This window comes from Centruroides sculpturatus, unplaced genomic scaffold, assembly GCF_000671375.1.
Source record: "Centruroides sculpturatus isolate CEXI.00-Female unplaced genomic scaffold, Cexi_2.0 scaffold1635, whole genome shotgun sequence".
NCBI lineage: Eukaryota > Metazoa > Arthropoda > Arachnida > Scorpiones > Buthidae > Centruroides > Centruroides sculpturatus.
In genome coordinates this window covers 10,096-29,988 of record NW_019385809.1, presented here as the reverse complement: position 1 = coordinate 29,988, position 19,893 = coordinate 10,096, and the positions used below count along the sequence as shown (strand labels likewise).

At 30.8% G+C, this 19,893-nt stretch overlaps 1 protein-coding gene across 1 annotated transcript in view; it reads right to left on the bottom strand.

Moving 5' to 3' along the window:
• Positions 1-15,048, bottom strand: part of LOC111642255 (beta-hexosaminidase subunit alpha-like) — a 31,123-nt gene extending 16,075 nt beyond the window's left edge. Inside the window, exons 1-4 of the mRNA XM_023388574.1 lie at positions 14,686-15,048; positions 14,227-14,545; positions 5,624-5,748; positions 2,680-2,790 (exon numbers count right to left, since the gene is read on the bottom strand). Of these exons, the coding sequence (XP_023244342.1) occupies positions 2,680-2,790; positions 5,624-5,748; positions 14,227-14,545; positions 14,686-14,781 (651 nt within the window). The 5' untranslated portion in view covers positions 14,782-15,048. The remainder of the gene's footprint in view (positions 1-2,679; positions 2,791-5,623; positions 5,749-14,226; positions 14,546-14,685) is intronic.
• Positions 15,049-19,893: the final 4,845 nt, after the last annotated feature.

The following is a 19,893-nucleotide window of genomic DNA, read 5'->3' as shown; positions in this document are numbered from 1 at the left end:
AGTATCAAATATAAAAATCTTGAATATTTAAAAATGGAAACTGCACTTAAATTAGTTGTATTAGTTAAAATACAATTTATTTAATGCACATCAGCTAATGTGATGTGTATTAAAGTGAAGATTTGCTTATTTAAAAGGTCACAGTTATATAGAAGAAAGTGCAAGGTAAAAATGGACAGGCATTATTAACTCAACTAAATGAAGCAGGAGAGTGATAAACAAAAATAATGAAATCAGAGAAAAATTATTGAACAAATTCTGTATTATTATATAATATANAAAACCTGTCAGAAAATGAAGCAAATAAATGAATCTAACGATGCACAGAAATACACAGTTATACGTAACATGAATACAAGCTGAAGGAGAGGGGAGACACCATGACACACAGGGATGCAGCACACCAAACAAGACAGTGACCTTTGACCAAAAGTGTGTGAAACTCGCCAACATAGCACCGTCTAATACAAAATATGTCTTGATGACTTTAGCACACAGGGATTATATTTTTACTTTCTTTCACAAAACCTTATTAATAGACTATAGCATTTTATAATGGGGTCTTTTTTTTAGTAAAAAATTCTATTTTGTTAGAAGTTATGTGGAAAAACATCAACTGTTTGCATTTCTTAACTTTTTTTATACAGTGAGTGATCGGTTAATGAACATAATCCGTTCCAAGACTTTGTTCGCTATCCAAATTGTTTGTTAACCAATTATCAATTTATCATAGGTCTTCATGGGAATTTGATTAATTCATTCTAGAGACCCCCAAAAAATAAAAATATATATACTTTCTTACTGCGTTTATTTATATGCAATAATAAAAATACATATATACACAATCTTNGATTAATTCATTCTAGAGACCCCCAAAAAATAAAAATATATATACTTTCTTACTGCGTTTATTTATATGCAATAATAAAAATACATATATACACAATCTTGCATTTTTATTTTTCTGTTTTTTCTGTTTGTCGGGGTTAAAGAATCTGTCCAATGTCGATTGCTTCCTCTCTTCTTCAGGATTTTTCAGAAGTAATTAATAGCATTGTAATCATAGAGATCCCCCAAGCCTATTAATCTCAACCTGGTTTGAATGTCATTCTTTCATTTGAATGTCATTTGAAGATCATTGTTCTGACATCCTCCCACTTCTTCAAAAGATCTTTAATAGTAGATATCGACATTAATCCTCTTTTTCAGAAGAAAACATATCTTGCTGTGTTTCTTGGTGTTCTCCATTCAAGAGTTTTTTGGTGTTCTTCTGTTGTCAGATCAGTTTCAGGTTCTATTATGAGCTCTTCAATGTTTATTTCTCAGATGTGATTTTTGTTACTCCTTTAAGCTGCTTGAGTCTTCTTGATTATACAGTATTTTTCTTAGATAAGATTGAACTGTGGCCTACTGTAGACCTGTTCAAGCCATACTGCCCAATAACATCAGACATATACAGTGGTACCTCAGGATACGAAATTAATCCGTTCCGAAACTCAGATCGTATCATGAAAATGTAGTAAGGTGAATCATTTTTCCCCATACAATTACACGTAAAACCAAATAATTCGTTCCAACACAAAAAACACACTCAAATTAAAGCTAAGTTGTACATTAAAAAAATAACTATAGTAAGGAAAACACTGAAAAATGCATATTGTAGTTGTAAATGTATAAATAACCATAATAGAATAATAATTGATTTNAAATCTTGAATATTTAAAAATGGAAACTGCACTTAAATTAGTTGTATTAGTTAAAATACAATTTATTTAATGCACATCAGCTAATGTGATGTGTATTAAAGTGAAGATTTGCTTATTTAAAAGGCCACAGTTATATAGAAGAAAGTGCAAGGTAAAAATGGACAGGCATTATTAACTCAACTAAATGAAGCAGGAGAGTGATAAACAAAAATAATGAAATCAGAGAAAAATTATTGAACAAATTCTGTATTATTATATAATATAAACATTTTTGGATGCTAGAATTGTGTACAGGAAGCTCAATCAGATAATTTTTATTATTAGAATCTAATAAAATAAAATAATTAACACTTTAGTGTTGCAGCATTGCACTTTCAAAAGCCAAATGTTCGAAAATTAACCATATTCAATTTTTCACCTGAGGATGGTGGCTAAGCTATCGAAAATGCTAGCAAGTACATCTAAATTATAAAAAATTGTGATTGTAATGCCTCAACACTGAAGTGTTAATTATTTTATTTTATTTGATTGTTGGCGTGTAGTGTATTTTACGATCATTATTAAAATCTATTTCGAATTTAGCAAATTATAGAATTCTTGCTGAAATATAAGAATTTTATACATTAGCTGGCTTTTCTATACTACCAATACATGGACTTATTTTTGCTAATTTTTGTTTTAATAATTAAATTTAGACAGAGCATGAATTTAATGATTTTACCTACATTAAACTAATATTTTAACAAAGCTTGTATTAATGTAAATACTATTATCATCTGTATAGTCTTTAATGTTACTATTGCTATATAAAATGCTAGTGTTTAATAAAAAAATGAACTTATATATTATATTTTCTAACTAATTACTTGAGATTTTGAAAAAAATCTTTCTCAAAAATTAAAATTAGAATGAATTAATTGAAAATATTTAATTTAATTAAATTAATTTTCAGAAAAACAATTTTTAAAATTACCAGATTTTGCAGTAAAATATTCACTGGAACAAAATGTCTTGAAGTATCAAGAAGAACACCACGATGTGAAAATCTTGGATAATCCAGAATAAGTGTAGAATTAACAATAAACTAAAAAAATATAAAATATAAAATTCTATAGTAAAATTCTATATAGTCAAATATAATTGCAGAAAGAGAGAGAATAGTATCAACATGAATCTGATTTTTAGACTCGTACATAGAAGTAAAAACTCCATAATTTTATTATTCTTAATGCTGGTTTTATAACAAATATTTTTAAAATGATTAAATACATAAAAATTAATATGTTATAATGACAAAATTTTAACAATAAATAAACCATTCAAAATTGTAATGATTCCATCTATTCACATTTAAATACTACTGATATTACCAGTAATGTAAAATAATATTTTTATAAATTTCTAATTTATTGAAAACTTAGCTATTAAAAAATAAATTGTAATAATAGTCAATATTATGGCTTTTCTATAATACAATATGATAAAAAAAATTATTCAACATATGTTCTAAGGATGAGATTTCACCTTGAAAACATTTATCTTAATTTTTCCATGCACTTCTAAATTTGAAAATGTTTTCTTCTCTTAAAAGTTGATTTTATTTCTAACACTCATGATAAATTTTCATGATTCATATACATAAAATCAATTATTAATAAAACCTGTCAGAAAATGAAGCAAATAAATGAATCTAACGATGCACAGAAATACACAGTTATACGTAACATGAATACAAGCTGAAGGAGAGGGGAGACACCATGACACACAGGGATGCAGCACACCAAACAAGACAGTGACCTTTGACCAAAAGTGAGTGAAACTCGCCAACATAGCACCGTCTAATACAAAATATGTCTTGATGACTATATATAATTCCCCTTCTTTGCCATTTTCTACCATTTTCTGCTGACATAAAGATGTACGAATAGAACAGTTTGACAATTTCAAATTTCAAAGCTATATTCTCCAAATATTTTGTTCTTGCTGTTCAAAAATTACAACTGAAGAAGTCCATTAACATTGGGTGAAAGGTCTTTTAAGTAGTATGTTGTTATTTCTCTCAATAAGAAGAAATAAATTTGTTCAATGTTGCTACTGGTCATTTACTTTATTTAATATTTTTAATCAGTTTAAAACTGTAATCAGAACAGCTGAATGGCAGAGATGATGAGGGCACAGCCTACTGCTCTGGAGACCCAGTATCAAATCCAGGTGATTTTTCATGGGACCCAAGAATTTTTTATGGGTGGTCAATCATGGATATGTTGGGCCCCTTTTCCCATCACTAACTAGCCTCATTGTTGGCCTGGCCTGGCCAAACCCTCATTGGTATGGAAAAAAGCCCTCTTAGTGCTAACTGTATGGAAAGAGTTTAAAATGACAAAAAGGTAGTCCACTTCAGATCAAGTTGAACTCTGATTGATGGAATTGGAGTTTTGTATATTTATGGTTTAAAGTTGAGAGTTTTGCTAGATTGCTCAGAATCCTTAGGATTTTTACAGAGTCCAATAAGACTTCAGACTCATTGTCCAAGCAGCTTTATTGTTCCTTTTTCCATGTCCTTTTTATGTTTGAAGATTTTTTACCTCAAAGCTCAGTTGTGGCACTGATATAGCAAAAACTTGATCAGCTAACATTTAGTCTCTACCTAGTTTTGTTAGAGTGCCTTAAAGCCTTAAAATGACATTTCATACACTCTATCACTTTAAATACATTATATACAGTATAATACATGGGTAGGCTGAAAAGTAATGCACACATGCTTGTAGAACACGAACAAAAACAAATAGTAAGATTGGGCAAAAAGTACATTAAAGTACAATTCTTAAGCTTCAAAATCGTATATTTATTTTTCAACATAGTCACCATTAAGGATTAACACATTTCTCCCAATGTGTAACAAATTTTTTCATTCCGTCACTGAAAAATTCTTCCGACTTTTCTCGAATCCAGGACTTCACAGCTGCCTTCACCTCATCGTTTGAGGTGTAATGATCACCCCTGAGGTCTCTCTTGAGTAGAGGAAAAAAATAAAAATTGCAAGGCATAAGATCAGGGGAATAAGGAGGGTGTGGAATCGGTTCAAACTTCAGGTTTTGCAGAGCCTCTCCAGTTGCACACGAGGTGTGTGCAACTGGCATTGTCATGTTGCAAGATTATTGGTGTCAGGCTACTTCTAACATGACAAACTCAATGTCGGAGGTATTTTAGAGTCTGTATGTACTGAGAAGAATTAAACATTGCAACGAGGGGCAGCGGTAATTGTCTGTGGCAGTGATCGGACGTCTGCTGATTGTTTCATCAACAATTATGGCTTTTCCAGGCTCGCAACCATGAAATTGTATTATCCATCAATTTACAGTAGACCTATCTACAGCATCGTCGTCATCATAAACAGCCTTTAAACGATGATAAATCTCAGTAGGAGTCACTTTTTCAGCAGTTAAAAATTCGATAACAGCACGCTGTTTAAGTCGCATTGACATAGCACTAGAACACGTCTCCGTATTTCCACTTCTCAAAATATACTGAATGAACGCAACCTCCTCAAGCTGCACATGCGCATAGAGGGGGAATGTTACTTCCATATGCCACCTGGCACGCTTCTGAAAATCATTTCGTCCATGCTCTACAAGCATGTGTGCATTACTTTTCAGCCTACCCTCATATATATAATATTACAGCTACAACTGCTTACATTGGAAAAAAGTACTTTTATTTGTTGCTATTTCTCTCAACAAGAGTAAATAAATTTGTTCAACATTGTTATCAGTGATTTACTTTATGTTTATCACAATATGCAGGTTTCTAATTTGTATTTATTAGAAATATTAAAAATTAAAATAGAAAATTAATTCATATAAAAAATATTTATAGAAAATAAGAAAAATTAAATAATAAATGATTTTTATATTTACCATTCCATCTGCATTCTTGTATATTATTTGACTTAAGGTTTCTAAACCTCTTAAAGCACCCCATACTGAATTACTATATAATAATCCCTGTCCAGGAATATCAGGACTATTTATTTTTAAAAGATCTAAAAGAAAAAATATTTTAATTAAAATTTAATATAAATTAAATTATAAAACAAGTTGTTTATTATTAAATACTAATTTGTAGCAAAACATTAAAAGTCAGATGAACTAAATTTTCCATGTAACTATCAGCTATCAGTATACCTTAGGGAACATTCACAAACCACATAGCTCAATCGAATGGGTGTAGAAGGTAAATTAGTGACTAATATAACAATTCAAAAACATACAATATTTATAATTGATTTATATGTCTTTGTTTTATTTTATGTTTTCATGGTTGTTCAGGGGAGTTGCAAAAAAACCTTTTGCTATTCTCCCACCTGGTGTTTAAATATAAAGTATTTGATGGTCCAGCTTTCTTAGACTACTTGGTCTAAAGGTTAGGATCACAAATAATCACCAGGATGGGAAAAAGAATCAAAATTTGGAAAATATTGGACTATGTGATTTGTGAAGCTTATCTAAGTCTAGTGGCCCAAGGCACTAATATTCAATTGCTGATTCATGTATGGTACAGGTATTAATCTACAGAAAATAGTCCACAAAAGATGTATTTTTTTGTGGACTATTTTCATTAAGCATCTAAAATAATTTAATTTAAAAATTTTAGATAATAATTTTAGATGTTTAATTTAATAAATTAAACATTGATGAGATAAGGAAACTTTTGATAAAAGTAGATATTTTATAATAAATAAATATTTAGATTGCTAATATTCAACAAAGAAATTGCTAGTTCCATTCTACATTTTGAATGTCACTTCAGCTCAAAAGTCAAAAATTATCCAAGGAGAAATAGCAACAATATTCAGTGTAATGATGCTATACACCATTACACTGTTCCTGAATATTGTAGAAATTAATACCTTTCCAATGGCAGATTAAATACAGTAATACCCCGAAATTACGCGATAGGTGGGACCGAGCGATAACCACGTAAGTCGAATTCACGTAAGTCGGGGTATAATTTCTCAATGTGTGTAAAATCCAAGTCGGATGTATGTAAGCTAATAAATGTTCTCGTTAATCTTATCTCGTCTTTTGATTCGTTCATTGTTACAAGAAATCACCACATAGAGTCTCTCGAGCTCCATAGATATAACAAACACAGAAATAAATAACACAAAATAAATTTCAGCTATGTGTCAATTCCTTGCGACATGTCCGAACATGTAAGTTAAACAATAGTGCAGAGGGAATGAGTAATCAAGAGTTGCGTGGTGCTCAAACAAAAGATGAATCGACGAGATTTGAAAATCGTGTAACTTCGGGTTCACGTAAGTTGGGGTAGCGTAAGTCGAGGTATCACTGTATTGTAAATTATAAAAGTTACATGACAGAAATAAACTTATTAGCATCTGTAACAAGTTTGAACATCTGTATGATAATTTTTAATATTTTCATAATTTTTGTTTGTATTGATAATTTTGCTGTCATCAATAAGCTCATTAGTTGATGCTCATCTGTCTTGCTTTCTGGCTTACACCAGACCTGATCATACTGATTATTCTTTGTACACTTAAAATTACATATATTAAATTATTTATTTAAACACCATAATAAAAAAATGCAATACAGTACAAAATAAATAAAAACAATAAATAATAAAAACCACCAAATATATTATCAAAATAAATGAAATATTATATTTCATTTATTTTGATAATATATTTGGTGTTTTTTTAAACCAATCTCTGATAGAAAATTTGAAAATGCTTGTAAACCAGTGTTTACAGACCTTGGTTTACAATATATTCTTGGGTTAAGAACCATTTTATGCTAAATAGACAGCATTAATTTTGCTATTATATAAATAAATTTAAATGATAATAGGATCAGTTAGTAGTCACAAAAGAATAGGAACATAACACTGATAGAATTATCTACAAAAATTCAAGGTTATCTTGGACCTCATTGAACTTTCCTCAGAGACAGGAGAATCCTTATCTTGTAACTATCAATTGTATTAAACTGACAAATTATTGATTGTATTTTTTCATAACAATTACAAAATATATTNACTTTCTGATAATACCTCGAGATTTCCTTTGTCGAGCAAGATCCTTCCACGACGAAGCAAACGCACGGACCAAGACCGATGAACAGAAGTGAATAAAAAATGGCACTGCGAACTAATGTGATGTCGTATGGTGAGTTTTTGTTCGTATCGTGGAGCAAAAATATGTTCGAATTTCGTGTCGTATCCTGAAAATTTCGTATGCTGGGACGTTCGTATCGTGAGGTACCACTGTACTGCCCACTATAATAGGAAATAGTAGATAGGTAAATCACTATAAGATAGATAGATATCACTATAGGTAGATCACTATAATAGAATAGGTGAGAGTATAATAGGAAAGGTAGAGCATATTATACTATCACTTTTCAAAAATAAAAACCGACGCAAAACTTAACGAGTGCCAGGCTGACAGTCTCACAAATACTATAAAAGAATTGTTTCTGTCAGAAAAACAAAAGGCTGGAATTACAAGAGAGAGTTTCAAAGTTCAGAGGAATACTATCCGATCAGTATATACTGGGTTGAGTGTTGATGTCAACATCTCCCGCACTCCAAAAAGTTTCAAATTGTTACCCGAAGACAAGGGAAGATCAATCAGTATTCATTATTTTACATTGCGTCTTCTTGTGTTTGTTCTGTGAGATGTTTGTTATCTGAACATTTGTTCATTGTCCAAACATAAAAATCTTTCACAAAAATGTTTGTTATCTGATTTGTTCATTAACCGAACTGTTCGTTAACCAATCACCCATTGTACTTAATTAAATAAATTTATTATAAATTAATTAATATTGGATTTATCATAATATTGAATAAATATTTTAAAAAATGAAACACATTTATGAATATTTTCATTTAAATTATTAAATTTAAATCAATATAAAATTAAATTTTCTATCTTAGAGACTGTAAGAAACCTTTAGTATATACACCTTATAGTCAACATTTAGTTTCTGCGATGCATTGTCAGAGTGCCTTCATGACTTAAAATAATGTTGCATACATACTACCACTTACATTTATATATAATTCCCCTTCTTTGCCATTTTCTACCATTTTCTGCTGACATAAAGATGTACGAGTAGAACAGTTTGAAAATTTCAAATTTCAAAGCTATATTCTCCAAATATTTTGTTCTTGCTGTTCAAAAATTACAACTGAAGAAGTCCATTAACATTGGGTGAAAGGTCTTTTAAGTAGTATGTTGTTATTTCTCTCAATAAGAAGAAATAAATTTGTTCAATGTTGCTACTGGTCATTTACTTTATTTAATATTTTTAATCAGTTTAAAACTGTAATCAGAACAGCTGAATGGCAGAGATGATGAGGGCACAGCCTACTGCTCTGGAGACCCAGTATCAAATCCAGGTGATTTTTCATGGGACCCAAGAATTTTTTATGGGTGGTCAATCATGGATATGTTGGGCCCCTTTTCCCATCACTAACTAGCCTCATTGTTGGCCTGGCCTGGCCAAACCCTCATTGGTATGGAAAAAAAGCCCTCTTAGTGCTAACTGTATGGAAAGAGTTTAAAATGACAAANAGCAACATTACTTCATTTTAAAACTTCATTTAATTATATACATTACAATATAATTTAATTCAAATTCACATTAAATTACATTCTAATAAACTTGATGAGAAACATATTAGCATATATTAATTATATAATTAAAATTAAAATAGATACTTTTATACAAATATTAATTAAAAAAAAGGATTGATTAAATTTTTTCATTTTAACTCTTTCACCCTGCAGGCACTAAAAGGACATTTTTAATCAAACATGTCCATCAAAGATTTGGCCAAGCCCACAATGGATGTAGCTGAGTGGTGAGAGATAGGGTCCATCATATCCAGGATGACCACCACCACAAAAATTCCTGGGGCTGTTTATCCAGATCCAATCCTGTGACCCTAGAGCAATACACTGATGCCTTAACTGCCTTGGCCATTCAATTATCAAGTTACTATTAGATTTTGGTCAAAAACAATTTTAATTATTCTCATTATTAATTATTACTAAGTAGTATTAAATATTTTGAATACTTTTTCCTTTACAAATATGAAATGAATGTTAAACCACTGAAAAAACCTTTCCTAAGATGTAAAAAATTGTTTTCTCATTGTTCTTTATGTTAATTTGATTCTAATTCAAACTACTTTTCTTAAAATTAAAATTTTAGGAAGCTTGAGTAATTTCAAATTGCATCCATCATCATAGTTCAATAAGGAAAAAATATTCTTCTAAATATCACTTATGGTAGCTGTTATTATGTACTATGAATGTATGTCTCTTTAATCCAAAATTAAGTTCGATAGACTATCATTACAGCTTTCAGGTTAGACACTTCTTTTATTGTTTTCACATATGCATTTCAGACTTATATAAATGCTAAGCCCCTCTTCAGTGCAATATTAAAAATTGTCACACTTATACGATACATATGGTTCTATCTTCTAATGCATATGTGAAAACAATAAAAGAAGTATCTAACCTGAAAACTGTAATAATAGTCAAACTTAATTTCGGATTAAAGAGAGATACATTTATAGTAAGGAAAAATATTTTTCTCTTTTACACCCTTAATAATAGACATAGGACCAAAATCACTTGAAGTTCTTAAGTTTTTATTTTGAAAATATAATTTGAATTGATATAGATTTGTGGAACTTTCTTAATAGTTATCCTTTGCAACATTTAATATAAATTAAATTATAAAACAAGTTGTTTATTATTAAATACTAATTTGTAGCAAAACATTAAAAGTCAGATGAACTAAATTTTCCATGTAACTATCAGCTATCAGTATACCTTAGGGAACATTCACAAACCACATAGCTCAATAGAATGGGTGTAGAAGGTAAATTAGTGACTAATATAACAATTCAAAAACATACAATATTTATAATTGATTTATATGTCTTTGTTTTATTTTATGTTTTCATGGTTGTTCAGGGGAGTTGCAAAAAAACCTTTTGCTATTCTCCCACCTGGTGTTTAAATATAAAGTATTTGATGGTCCAGCTTTCTTAGACTACTTGGTCTAAAGGTTAGGATCACAAATAATCACCAGGATGGGAAAGAGAATCAAAATTTGGAAAATATTGGACTATGTGATTTGTGAAGCTTATCTAAGTCTAGTGGCCCAAGGCACTAATATTCAATTGCTGATTCATGTATGGTACAGGTATTAATCTATAGAAAATAGTCCACAAAAGATGTATTTTTTTGTGGACTATTTTCATTAAGCATCTAAAATAATTTAATTTAAAAATTTTAGATAATAATTTTAGATGTTTAATTTAATAAATTAAACATTGATGAGATAAGGAAACTTTTGATAAAAGTAGATATTTTATAATAAATAAATATTTAGATTGCTAATATTCAACAAAGAAATTGCTAGTTCCATTCTACATTTTGAATGTCACTTCAGCTCAAAAGTCAAAAATTATCCAAGGAGAAATAGCAACAATATTCAGTGTAATGATGCTATACACCATTACACTGTTCCTGAATATTGTAGAAATTAATACCTTTCCAATGGCAGATTAAATACAGTAATACCCCGAAATTACGCGATAGGTGGGACCGAGCGATAACCACGTAAGTCGAATTCACGTAAGTCGGGGTATAATTTCTCAATGTGTGTAAAATCCAAGTCGGATGTATGTAAGCTAATAAATGTTCTCGTTAATCTTATCTCGTCTTTTGATTCGTTCATTGTTACAAGAAATCACCACATAGAGTCTCTCGAGCTCCATAGATATAACAAACACAGAAATAAATAACACAAAATAAATTTCAGCTATGTGTCAATTCCTTGCGACATGTCCGAACATGTAAGTTAAACAATAGTGCAGAGGGAATGAGTAATCAAGAGTTGCGTGGTGCTCAAACAAAAGATGAATCGACGAGATTTGAAAATCGTGTAACTTCGGGTTCACATAAGTTGGGGTAGCGTAAGTCGAGGTATCACTGTATTGTAAATTATAAAAGTTACATGACAGAAATAAACTTATTAGCATCTGTAACAAGTTTGAACATCTGTATGATAATTTTTAATATTTTCATAATTTTTGTTTGCATTGATAATTTTGTTGTCATCAATAAGCTCATTAGTTGATGCTCATCTGTCTTGCTTTCTGGCTTACACCAGACCTGATCATACTGATTATTCTTTGTACACTTAAAATTACATATATTAAATTATTTATTTAAACACCATAATAAAAAAATGCAATACAGTACAAAATAAATAAAAACAATAAATAATAAAAACACCAAATATATTATCAAAATAAATGAAATATTATATTTCATTTATTTTGATAATATATTTGGTGTTTTTTTAAACTAATCTCTGATAGAAAATTTGAAAATGCTTGTAAACCAGTGTTTACAGACCTTGGTTTACAATATATTCTTGGGTTAAGAACCATTTTATGCTAAATAGACAGCATTAATTTTGCTATTATATAAATAAATTTAAATGATAATAGGATCAGTTAGTAGTCACAAAAGAATAGGAACATAACACTGATAGAATTATCTACAAAAATTCAAGGTTATCTTGGACCTCATTGAACTTTCCTCAGAGACAGGAGAATCCTTATCTTGTAACTATCAATTGTATTAAACTGACAAATTATTGATTGTATTTTTTCATAACAATTACAAAATATATTTTAATTTAAAAAGTATTTATTTATTTAAATATTGTGTTTGGAAACATATATAATTAACATATCAGATACATTGTCCCAATAAATCAATTGTAGGCAATGTTGTACACCCATATTTCATTGTGGTTTCTTGGGGATCCAATCTAATTTTTTGCGGTATTTTGTACATGATTTATATCATGAGTGTATTTTGTATCTGATACAAAATACACTCATGATATATAATTATAACAAAAAAAAAAACATTTTAAATTTATAAAGTTTTATCAGAAATTTCATATAATAGATATCTGTAATAGAAATTTACATAGCAGCAACATTACTTCATTTTAAAACTTCATTTAATTATATACATTACAATATAATTTAATTCAAATTCACATTAAATTACATTCTAATAAACTTGATGAGAAACATATTAGCATATATTAATTATATAATTAAAATTAAAATAGATACTTTTATACAAATATTAATTAAAAAAAAGGATTGATTAAATTTTTTCATTTTAACTCTTTCACCCTGCAGGCACTAAAAGGACATTTTTAATCAAACATGTCCATCAAAGATTTGGCCAAGCCCACAATGGATGTAGCTGAGTGGTGAGAGATAGGGTCCATCATATCCAGGATGACCACCACCACAAAAATTCCTGGGGCTGTTTATCCAGATCCAATCCTGTGACCCTAGAGCAATACACTGATGCCTTAACTGCCTTGGCCATTCAATTATCAAGTTACTATTAGATTTTGGTCAAAAACAATTTTAATTATTCTCATTATTAATTATTACTAAGTAGTATTAAATATTTTGAATACTTTTTCCTTTACAAATATGAAATGAATGTTAAACCACTGAAAAAACCTTTCCTAAGATGTAAAAAATTGTTTTCTCATTGTTCTTTATGTTAATTTGATTCTAATTCAAACTACTTTTCTTAAAATTAAAATTTTAGGAAGCTTGAGTAATTTCAAATTGCATCCATCATCATAGTTCAATAAGGAAAAAATATTCTTCTAAATATCACTTATGGTAGCTGTTATTATGTACTATGAATGTATGTCTCTTTAATCCAAAATTAAGTTCGATAGACTATCATTACAGCTTTCAGGTTAGACACTTCTTTTATTGTTTTCACATATGCATTTCAGACTTATATAAATGCTAAGCCCCTCTTCAGTGCAATATTAAAAATTGTCACACTTATACGATACATATGGTTCTATCTTCTAATGCATATGTGAAAACAATAAAAGAAGTATCTAACCTGAAAACTGTAATAATAGTCAAACTTAATTTCGGATTAAAGAGAGATACATTTATAGTAAGGAAAAATATTTTTCTCTTTTACACCCTTAATAATAGACAGAGGACAGAGGACCAAAATCACTTGAAGTTCTTAAGTTTTTATTTTGAAAATATAATTTGAATTGATATAGATTTGTGGAACTTTCTTAATAGTTATCCTTTGCAACACATGGATTATCTCACTTTGTGTATTTATTCATTTACAATTAATTAATAATATGCTAGTTTAATGATGTCATATTATTTTTACATGTTTTTGCTACCTTCACAAATAAATGTATGTTGGTTTCTTTATATATGTTTGTGTTGTGTTTGCTTAACTGAAAGGAGTGGACTTTTGCAATGCACCTTAAATTAATTGATGAAATATTAGTTAATAGTTTTACTGGAAACTTACACATTCTGCATGACAATTTAATGTCACTTTCAAATTATATTAATCAAATAATATTATACTTACACTGTTCATCCATATTCATGTGAGGCCATTGTTCACAGTGATTAATTTTTACACTAATATTGTATAAATAACCAGCAAAATTATCATTTTTAATAAAATTTATTGTTTGGTGTTCGATCGAGTTGCTCTGATCTTCATTTTGAGGAAGACACTCGTCAAGAAATAGTAACCGTTGATATCGTTTGATGGCATTTAGTAGAATTGTACAATTCCCAGAATTGTTGATAATTTGAAAATTATCTGGTTTGAATCCCATGTACGATTTATAAACTACATACTGTTGAGGAAGAGGCCACGGCATACCAACTGTAGGTGATACCTAAAATTAAATATATATATAAACAAATTTATATATTAAATTGACTTTCATTACTTTTATTTAAGTAAGTTTAAACAAACAATCTCAATAACTTCACTAAGTTTTTTGCACTTTAATTTATATGAATAAAAGTTGTTTACCTGCACATGACTTTCGTGTGGTTGCCCATTAGAATCACAATTGTGAGCAATAATTAATGGGAAAATATTAAAACCAAGAAAGAATAATAAATTCATCTCACTAAACAGGGCAACACTCTGGACGAGGAATAAACGATTTATCAATTCAATAAATATATATGCAAAGTCCAAATAGATAAATTCGAAAATCAATCAATGTCTTGTGATCTTAAGATACATTTATCACACAGATTAATGTGCAAAATAACGTTTAAAATCGTGCAAAGCAGGATTTCTTCTAGCCACGTGACTAAACAGTCCCGATCGTTTTGCCCGGAAAGTGTACAGTTTTCGTCGTTTGACATCATCTGTTCAGTTTTACAATAAAGAGTTTCATAAAATGACGTCAAACTGACGTAAAAGTGCGCACTTTTTGAACGTAACGAACACGCCCATTTCGATTCGTAAACAAACCTGTAATTATTATAAGCTTACTGCATTCGTTAAATGATTTCAAAATAAACGAATATTAAAGAAAAAAGAAGTATAATATATTCGATTTTAAGTGATTTACTTCTAAATAAGGAATTAAAATATATATAATTTTCATTTATTTTAGTTCATGAATAGTTTTATTTATTTATTTATTTGTTTATTTTTATTTACAGCCGGATAGACTAGTGGTTAATTATATTAGAATTTAGAAATTAGTTAAGTTACCTAATTTAATCTAATTGAAGTCATGCGATATGCATTATTATATTTATTTTTATTGATTGCTTTAGTATCAATTAGGTGCTATAACACTATAAACACACCCTGAATAAGTCCGTTAATTAATTATTTATTTATTATTTATTTATTTATTTATTTGAAGACCCTGTACATGCAGTTTTATGTGCACTTTTTGAGCTTAATATTTTTCTATGTCCCTATAATAGTAGCTCGGAAAAAATTAAAAAATAAACATTAAAAACTAAAAACTAAACTGTTAAACTTAACTACTAAAATATAGGCCTATATTTTAGTATTTACCTTAACTAGTACCTATTTAGTACTATAAAATAAACATTCTTAAAAAGAAAGACTTGCTTTGCATACACATATGCAAGATTCGACATGACTTCGTTTACACAGAATAAAATGTGTATGTATACTGAGCCCGTAGCGGTTTCGTTAAGAAATTAGCATTAATACATTACTTAATAAGGTATATGTTATTATTAAGTTAAATGATTTTTCACGGCAATACTAGCTCGATGGTAACTTTCACTTGAAGCGAAACTGATTTTTGCTACCCTTCATGCAGAACAGTTGTCAATAGTTCACACAAGCATTCTTGTGTGAACTATTTATAAGCGACTTTAAAATACATTTATGGACTCGGTTTATTCGACTTATTGTTTTTCATTTATTTTTTTCTCCTGTTGAACATTTTGATTGCTCATTTTGCCGCTTGAAGCAGTCGTTTCATAGTCGAACCCATCAATCAGGTTCTGTTTTAGAAAATTCTTAATTCAAAAAATGTAAAATTAATATACAGAGTGTCCATAAAGTCTCTTTACAACTTAAAAAATTTATTACAAAGGCAATTAGATATCTTAATCAGACTTGTTCTATTGTACTCAATGGTTTTCAAAATTTTTCTACCTCATTTAATACACCTCTATATGGGCACCATTAGTCGCACGAAGTACTGTACATCAAGACGTTATTCGACTTCTTGCCAGGTTCGCTGTAGCATAGCCTCATCAATGGTCGCTATTGCATCTGTTATCTTTTGCTTTAGTTCGGTAATGTCCCGTGTCTTTGTTCGATATACAATATCTTTAACATACCGGTAGCTCCATAGAAAGAAATCCAGAGGTGTGATATCTGGTGAACGTGGTAGCCACGGAATTGTCCACCCCTTCCAATCCAACGGTCTGGAAATGTTTGATTAAAGAAGTCACAAACATGCAGTCCCCAAAGTTTCAATGTGGGGCGCCATCCTCCTGGAAAATGATGGTCAGTTGAAGGTCCTGCAGTTATGAGCTATGATACAGCGAACATGGCAAGAAGTCGAATACCGTCTTGATGTACTTCGTCCGACTAATGGTGCCCATATAGAGGTGTATTAAATGAGGTAAAAAAACTTGAAAACCATTGAGTACAATAGAACAAGTCTGATTAAGATAGCTTATCAATTGCCTTTGCAATAATTTTTTTAAGTTGTAAAGAAACTTTATGGACATTCTGTATATACAATGGAAAAATGCCATAAAAAGTCTCTTTTAATTTTTGAGAATTCTTAAGCAAATGAATTAGCATTTACAGTGAATGGAATATATTAATTTTACTGATGAGCATCTAGAAAAATCTAGCACCTAGACTGAGCATCTAGGAAAATAATTTTGTACCAAATAAAGCGGTAAAAGATTCACGTGCCCGTTCTAAGATCGGCCCATCGGTGTTTTACCAACAACAACTTTAGCACCCTTCTCATTTAACATATTAACAATTTAGCATAAATCTAAATAAATATTTCAACTGTAACTCTTACTTTAGAAACAATTTATATGTTATTAATACCGGTATATTCATATTCGTATCTACATCTTTACTTATTTTCATAACAGAATTTAAAAAGTTACTGCTTCTTTTACAAAAATTTATTCTGTTCTTAACTGCTATGAGGTTCCAGAACGGGTCGAAACTAAAATTTAATTTTTACATGTTAAAAGCGAAACGTTATTGTCAAGTCAGAACAAAGGTCATGTTACTTATGTAAGAGAGAGGAGGAAAAAAACTGTAGTTGTTAAAACAAACGCGAAGACAAATGACGTAACGGCATTGCCGGCCCGAGGCAAGTTTTAGGATGGAGCGAGATCATATTATGGCGCCCCCTTGGTTGCCCTTAATTTATACTCTTTAATTTTCTTTACCACTGAGGCGCCCCATAGGACTTAGCGCCTGGAGCGGCTGTTCCGTTCGCCCTATGGTAGGGCGGGCTCTGCGTAACGGATCAGGTGGAATGTCCGCCGGAGAAGATAGAACTCTGACATGGGCACTCATATACAATCGAACGACGTTAAAAAGTCCAAAAAGGGGGAAGATTTGACGATTAGAAAAACATCATGTACGATTATTAAAATCTAAAAATTGACAGAAAATAAAAACAACAGGCTAAATTATGAGCGCACGGCTTATAGTTTTAAACTCCAGTCAGAGGGCCGGATGGCCGACCCTCTGGATGGAGTTTAAAACTGATGTAAAAACCTCTGACGGAAGCCTACCGTTCTGGGGGACCCGGGTTCGAATCCGAACGGTTCGAAAAATCCCCAGGAATTTTTTGGGGGGTGGTCCGTTCGGATATGTCGCGCCCCATCCCTCACTACCCGACAGCCTCATTGTGGGCCTGGCCGAACCCATAATGGGCTTGCAAAAAGAGGCCCTCTTAGTGCCCACAGGGCGGAAATAGTTAAAAAAATAAATAAAAAAAACTCCGGTCAGAGTCGACAAAAAGGTATGGGACAGACGCCACGAAACGGACCTTTCTAGTGACCCGATCAAGTTCTCGGTTTTCACCTAGAAACAAAAGGGAGACCAATCGGAAAGCGAGGAAGAAGATACAGGACCAATCAAAATGTGAAATTCCAGGGAAAAATCCTATAAAAACCCCGAATCTCAAGGTCGAATCGCTGATTTTCTCCCAATGTAATCGTGCCTATTCTGTGTTGTTTGCATCCTGCAACGTCAATACCCCACTTCGACGAGCCACCATATCGACAACGGACTACATCATAGTCATCATCACCATCCCTGCCCCGGGGCCGTTTCGAACCAACAAGATCCATCACCGGTCATCACGAAACATCCGAACAGTGAGCTGACGAGCGAACTCTGTTATTTTGGACAGTGCGGCATTGTTAAACTACCTTTCGACGTCAACCACCTGTCAACATTCGTGTAAGCCAGGCCTGGCCAACCCAAATTGTTTCGCGGGCCAGTTTGATCACGAGTAACATTACGGTGGGTCACAATTTAGGCAAACATGCTTTTAAAAAAGCAAAACAAATACAAAATGAATAAGATTTTATTGTTATACCAAGAGTTCGTATTCGCACACTATAACAATGACACATGCAAATTTTTATTTAGGCCTATTTAATTTTTTGTATACACATAACGGGAAACAAAAGTTTTAATAGATATATAATATCGCTTAGCGGGCCACACAATTTAACGGGTTGGCCATGCCTGGTGTAAGCCATAATTTACTATAATAACCAGTTTTGTTGTAAGGACACGTATCATCTTTTCCTCCGTATTACCATCCACATATGATCAGTCCCTAGGCTTTTCCTGACGCGTTATTAACTGATTGCCCCTAAAAGTCGGTTTCTTACACTACTTTATATGTTGAACCCTTATTACATAATCTGGCATATAATAAATTGTTTTTATCTTCATAAAACTTATTTATAACTACTATTTACGATAGTTTTCACATTAATAATCTATTTTTTATTGTTTTTTTACATTGAACTGTATAATTTTAAATGATGATGACATTATAAGCAGTAGAGTGTAATCCGACATATATCGGATTGGAAAGTGTAGAATTACAGTATTGTCGGATTACTGTATTTTGTAAATACGTACAGTACAGTACAATAAAAAACGTGCTTGATTCACGCGTTAGTTTATCGTATTAATCACGATCGTGAATGTTTTGCCGACCGTACATACGTGCAACGAACAACTAGCGACTGACAATATACAGGTAGAGGAGAAGGTGGTATTATGGAACCCCAATTACATTATAGTGAATTGTAAACAAGGTACCATAACTATATCCACATTTTTTGAGCGAAAAGTATTGGTAACTATTAAACTAGATGTTCCTAATTGGATTTTTCGCTAGTGTAATTATAAGTATGGTTTTTGAAGGCTTCTGTACAAAAAGTCAGAAAGTAGGCTTAGGGAAAACCGGGTGGTAATATGGAACCTTACTGTACGTTTTCAAAAAATGCTTTAATGTATCCAAAAACAAATAGGAAAGTACAAATAATGTTAAATAATTACAAAATTATTTACTCCAATGTATTTTATCGAAAAAAATGCTTTTATAATAGAAAAATATGACCTCCATCAACAATATATATTCCAGCAGCTGTTTTTCGATATTCTCAGGAAGAATTGACTTTCTACCTAGTGTCTTTTTCACAAATTGCTCGGGAGGAACGT